Source organism: Trichechus manatus, unplaced genomic scaffold (genome assembly GCF_000243295.1).
Source record: "Trichechus manatus latirostris isolate Lorelei unplaced genomic scaffold, TriManLat1.0 scaffold00001, whole genome shotgun sequence".
NCBI classification, from domain to species: Eukaryota; Metazoa; Chordata; class Mammalia; order Sirenia; family Trichechidae; genus Trichechus; species Trichechus manatus.
In genome coordinates, this window is record NW_004443937.1 from 19503793 (window position 1) to 19510113 (window position 6321).

Consider the following 6321-nt stretch of genomic DNA (forward strand, 5'->3'; position numbering starts at 1 on the left):
CCAAACCCTCACCCGTGCCAGCCTACTGCTCATCCCCCCTCGTCTTGCCTGGTGCAGCATCTACCAAGCTGTGCAACTAGACAGGTCTCACCAGCTCCATGAGAAACTACCTGTCCAATGTCCCATGCCATCATGCCCTACTAGGACAGGAGCTTCTGCCAGATTAATTCATACAGAAATGTCAGGGACTGAAAAGACAGGAATGAATGGCCTCTCATGGGACTTTGGCTCTGAAGGTGGGTTGTCTGCCCTGGGAGAGGAAGAGGGGATGGGCTGAGTGGAGAGACAGAGGCCCACCTCTGTTGTTTGGCAGGGTCTGTGGCATTGTCATCCCCTGGAACTACCCCCTCATGATGCTCTCCTGGAAGACTGCTGCCTGCCTGGCCGCCGGGAACACTGTGGTGATCAAGCCTGCCCAGGTGAGTCTGGGCCATCTGGACAGGATCCTGGCTTGGTAGAGTGTTAGGAACTCACCCTAAAAGGGGAGGAACAGAAGGGACCTTCTGGTCTCTCTCTGCCTACCTCGGTTCTGGTTTCTCCCCAAAGGGTGAAGGGGACTACTGATCAGAGCTGGCCTTCCCAGCAGGCAGTCATGGCACTGGTGAGAAGTTAAAACTACCTATATATATGCTAGATTGAGTTTTTCCTGCCCCAGTGGCTGAGACAGGCTAGCTACTGGCGTCACTAGGGTTGGCATCACCCAGTGGGGTAACTCATGGTATCACACCCCCCCGTGGACCTCCTCCCGTGGTCCATTGCTGCGGGTGGACAGTGGATGCAGACTGCGGGGCACCCTGCCACTGAGAACCCTGTGGCACAGGCCAGAGACAGTGCCTGGAGGAGCCAGCATGGAGTGGGCACAGGCTGGGGTGCTCCCAGGAGCATTAGCTGCAGCCCGCTCTCTGTCTGCAGAGTTCGGGTGCTGCGCATCTCTGCGCCTAATAGGGTGCAGGGCCCACAGGGGCACCGTGAGGGCGGCTCCGGGGTGCCACTGGGCAGAGGCGGTGGGGCCACGAGAGTTGCAGGTACCCCCTCCGGTGGCCTATAGGCCACTGCCTACTCCCGTGCTGCACGGCGGAAGCACTGCACAAAAATTTTATAGACAGTCATCCCTTCTGATGGTGTCACCCAGTGTGGTCTGCACCCCTCCCCGCACCCCCATGGTGACACCACTGAAGCTAGCCACTGTTGTCTTGTGCCTGTTGGGTGAGTAAGGACAGAGGTTCCTCCACAGATCCCAGCACTCTTGACTTGAGAGTGTAGAGCCCTGCCTGGTGTGCCTGCCTGGCCACATTCTCTAAGACAGGCCAGAGTATTCTATTAATAAAGCTGGTGCTGTCGCCGCTTATTTGGCTTCAGAGACCAAATACTCCACAATGCCAGCCATCCGGCCTGAAGGCCTTGGTGGGAAGCACAGCCTAGGCTTTACAAGGAAATGTATATGGGCACATGGAAGCCAGAGCAAAAATCTTGTTGGGGGTTTGAGTAGCAGGGGAACAACCTCCCTTTTGTTTCGATGTCCAGGAGTAATAAGTAATAAGTATCACACCCAGACACAGAGAAAGCCAGCCCTGCCTGGGCACTGGGGGTGCTCCTGAACCCTGTGGGTGGTGACAGCTAAGGCAGCACCCACTTCCCTAGGGCCTCATCTCACACCAGGGCACTGACAATTCTCAGAGAAGGCTGGCTTTTCTGAGAGGGGAGGGAGGGGCAGTAGGCTGTAGGGTGTCAGCCAGTAGACTTAGGAGCCCCTATTGGACTCTGCCCTCCTTGAGGGCTTGATGTAAGCAGATGAAGAAGAAATGAATACTATGAAGGAAGGGGCTAAGGCCTGGCTGAGGGGCTGGAGTCCTATGATGAGAAAGAAGCTAGAAAGGCACCACAGATGAGTTGGCCCTCGTCCCCAGCTCCCAGCTGGAGCCATGGGGGAAGCTGGCTGGGTTGGAAGTGCCACGATCTGGTGGGACGTGGATATGCCTTCTCTGGGGTGCACCCCAGGCCCACAATCCACAGCTGCTCCTCCCTGCTTGCTACTGAGGCTGCTGGGAGAGGACTGGGCAGGGAGGGAAGGCAGAGCCCTGCTTCCAAATCAATCTCTCCTTACCCAATCTTCTTTCCTTTTCTTTTCCCAGGTGACCCCGCTCACGGCCTTGAAGTTTGCAGAGCTGACGGTGAAGGCTGGCATCCCCAAGGGCGTGATCAACATCCTCCCAGGATCTGGTAAAGGCTGTGGGTGGGAGCATGGGCATCAGGGAGAGCTAGGACTCCAGACAAAGGAGGGTTCACTTGGTCAGAACAGGGCCTCCTGGGTACTGTGCCCTTGAGGGCCCAGCAACCTGGGACAAAGCCAGTGGGGTTGGCCAACCATGGTGGGAAAAATCCCCAAATGTTTCTCATTTTTTGTATGTATGTATATGCTGTGGTATAAATTACGTATCTTTGGAATAATCTGCCCTTGAAAATTTGAGAAGATTTATCTGTAGAACATTCTAGGTTTAGAGCATTTGGAAAGGTAGTATGTTAATTGCTTTTATAGTTTCTTCTATGTTTACTGGCCCAGTTTATTGGAAGCACTGCCCTTTTTTGTGCAGATTTTTAAATATATTGGCATAGAGTTGTGTATAATAATTTTTTATAATATGTTGATCTCCTTTTTTATTCACCTTCTGATTGTTATAATATACCCTTTATGCTTTCTATTTTTTCCTCTTTCTTTTTAAATTGATTAAATTTGTGAACAGTTATATCTTTTTTTTGTCCCCCCCTCAAAACAGACAAACAAACGAACAGCTCTGAGATTCATTTACCCATTCCATTGCCTATCTGTTTTATTTTTATTTTTTCTGCTTTTATCATTATTATTCCCTACCTACTGGTTCCCCTGCGTGTTTGTTTTATTGGGTTTTTGGGTACATTTTTGAGTGGAAAGTTTAGTTAGTTTTTCTTTTTTATAGTTTAAATAATGAAAGCATTTAGAGGGCCTTGGTGACACTTCTTACCTTTGATTGACCTTTTTACCATTATAAAATGTCCCTTTTTATCTCTAGTAACTTTTTTTTGTTTTAAAGTCTTTTGATTTAACTTATTGCTGTCATAGAAATACTAGCTCCTCTTAATTGCTTACTCCCAAATTACTGTTGTTTTTGTGAGTGCCCTTAGACTTGAACTTCCCTTCAGTTTCAAATGAAGGCAGTTCCTTTGGGGAGAGCTCTCTGTTCTTTCCCGCAGCCTCTCCCTCTGGGTAAAATCTCTGAGCCACCCTTTGGGCACTGAGCCCTGTGAACATCAGACGCTAGGCTGATGGGATCCCAGTATTCTCAGCCTGCCATGCCAGGAGTAGAGCCTCTGCTTATGTGTGGAGGAAGGGAGCCTCCCCCCACCCCTCAAATCTCAGCCATACTCATCAGGAATTTAGTCTATGCAGCTTGGAGTTGCAACTGCCCCTCCTGAGGATACCATATCCCTTGATTAGGGTCTGAGGGGAGAGGAGGCTCTATTTCTTGGCCACACCTTCCTGGGGTGGAGCTTCCTTCCAGCTGAGCTGGAGGGAGAAGGGTGGTTAGAGGGGAGGGGGCAGGTGGGGGCTCAAGTGCTACACACACTCTTCTTACCTAGATTTAAGAGATTTTCTTGAATAAATGTTTCTTCATTTGCTATATGGACAATTCCTTTGGACAATTTCCAGAGACTTTAAATGGTTGTTGTGTTTTTATGATTTTCACCTATTCTATAGTTGCTTTCCCTGGGTTACTCACACTGGCATTTCTGAAGTACACTCCTGCCTCATAGCTTTGGAATAGATTGTGCTCATCTTTTGATTATTTCTAAATAATATGTAATTGTATTTTGGATTTTTCCTCTGACCCAGTAAGAAAAAGAGATTTAAAAAAAAAAAAAAAAATTCCAAGTGTTTTTTTTTTAATTTGTCTATAATTTTTCTCTTACAATTATAGTTTTATTATGTCTTGGTCAGAGATTATTTTTTCTTTCCTTCTTTTTTTTTTTAATTGTACTTTAGATGAAGGTTTACAGAACAAGTAATTTCTAATTCAACAGTTAGTACACATATTGTTTTATGACATTGGTTAACAACCCCACGACATGTCAACACTCTCTCTTCTCGACCTTGGGATCAGAGATTTTATTATTTTATTATGTCATTGCCATCGAGTCGATTCTAACTCATAGAGGCCCCGCAGCCTGTAAGATGTATGCTTTCTAAAATGGAGCATTTCTTTGTGATCTAGTATATGATACTTTTGTGTAAATGTTTCTTAGATGGCGTAAAATAATTCTTTTTAACAGGGATAGTGGAATGGGGTTAGCATCAGAATCACTGGTCAAGCTTTAAATATCTAGAGAGAGAGGATGGAACGGTTCCACTCCAAGCCTACTGAACCAGAACCTTCACAGGCCGGGCCGGGGCACATGCAGCTTTAAAAGCTTGGACTTGAGGGAGCAGTGGAGATGGAGGGAATGGATAGACCTAAGAGAACCAGGACTGGCTGGTTAATGGGATGTGGGAGGGGAGGTGTCAGGAACGACTCCCCAAGTTCTTAACATGTTTCATTGAAATGGAGAGCCCTGGAGGAGGATCAGATCTGAGGAAAAGATTAAGTGTTCAGTTTCAAATTCATTGAATTTGAGAGGCTGTAAGACATTCAAGTAGAGAAGTCAAGTGGGCAAGCGCTTGGGTGAGGCCTGCACTGCCTCTCTGGACCTCACTGATAAATGGCCTGGATTGGCGGAGGAGCTGAGCTGGAGCTACAGATTTAGGGGATGAGTGCATGAAGATGTTATTTGAAGACATGGGCCTGACTGAGATCAGCTGAGGAGACAGTGTAATTGAGACGAGGAGAAGAGGGCCCAGGATGGAGCTGGGGCACTTGGGTATTTTAAGGTTGAGTAGAGGAAGAGCAGTGAGCAAAGAGACGGAAAAAGAGCAGTCAGAGAAGTAGGGGGAAATTAGGAGAGTACAGAGACAAAAGCCACAAGTGGAAAGAGCTGTAAGAAGGGAGAGATTAAATCAGAGGAGGTGTTGAGTCTGTGTGAAGGCAATGCCAGGGAAGCCCACCCTGAAGTGGCATTGAAACTGAGACCTGAGGGCTGCATGGGAATTAGCCTCGTGGAGTGGTGAGGGGTGTGCAGGGCACTGTGTGGCCTGAGGAGGCCGTGGAGTGGGATGGGGCCATGAACCAAGCTTCCCGAGGCCCACTGCTCTTCCAGGCAGGCTACACCCCTGAGGGCAGGCGTTTGGAGCCTGTGATGCTCAGGACACCACATTCCCTATAGGCCTGACCCCGCATCCCTGTGTCTCTGCTGGGGACCCTGGGAGAGTGGGAAGCCTGGGTGCCCTACCTGGTAGTTGGGAAGTCACGCGGAGAACAGTGATGGCACTAGGCCCAAGAAGCACAGCAGAGCTCTGACCCTCTGAGTGTGCACGTGCAAGGGCTGGGCACAAGCCTCCCCAGCCAGCACCGTGAGGGCCACCCTGACTCCCACCCACCCCCACTCCACAGGCGCGCTGGTTGGCCAGAGACTCTCAGACCATCCCGATGTGAGGAAAATTGGGTTCACAGGTTCCACAGAGGTGGGAAAGCACATCATGAAAAGGTACGTGCCCGGGGGAGTAGGGAGAGGCCATGCTTGGCCCGAGAAACTTTGACCTCTGGTTACAGTGTCTGGAAGTGGACAATGTTGTCACGTGATCTAGATCGTGCTTCTCAAACTTGAATGCATGCGGATTCTGTGTGGTGTGGGGACTGGGATTCTGCATTTCTTACAAGCTCCTTGGGTGAGGCCTGCACTGCTGCTCTGGGGATCACACTGAGACCAACAAGGGTCTGTGCTGCCCGGCGTGGAGCCACCAGCCACACAGGGCCACTCGAGATTGTGAGTGTAAAATACACACCAGATTTTGAAAACTTAAAACCAAACCCCTTGCTATCTAGTCGATTCTGACTCACAGCGACCCTATAGGACGCAGTAGAACTGCCCCATAGGGTTTCCAAGGAGCAGCTAGTGGATTTGAACTGCCAGCCTTTTGGTCAGCAGCAGAGCTCTTAACCACAGCGCCATCAGGCTCCTTTGAAAATTTAGTGTGAAAAAAAAAGTAAAGTATTTCATTAATAATTTTTATATTGATTCAAGTTGAAATGATAGTATTTTTTATATATTGAGGTGTATGAAATATATTATTAAAATCAATTTCACCTGTGATTGGGCAGCACTAATCTAGAACATCTCTTTTTTTTTTTTTTTTTAATGTACTTCAGGTGAAGGCTTACAGAACAAATAGTTTCTCATGAAACAGTAGTACAC

General features: G+C 48.5%; 1 protein-coding gene across 2 annotated transcripts in view; it reads left to right on the forward strand.

Moving 5' to 3' along the window:
- The window catches only part of ALDH1L1 (aldehyde dehydrogenase 1 family member L1), a 60518-nt gene that overhangs the window by 40055 nt on the left and 14142 nt on the right, over window positions 1-6321 (forward strand). For both annotated transcript variants that reach the window (XM_004368408.2, XM_004368409.1), the window contains 3 exons: window positions 314-419; window positions 2133-2220; window positions 5520-5613. In XM_004368408.2, coding sequence (XP_004368465.1) covers window positions 314-419; window positions 2133-2220; window positions 5520-5613 — 288 coding nt within the window. The remainder of the gene's footprint in view (window positions 1-313; window positions 420-2132; window positions 2221-5519; window positions 5614-6321) is intronic.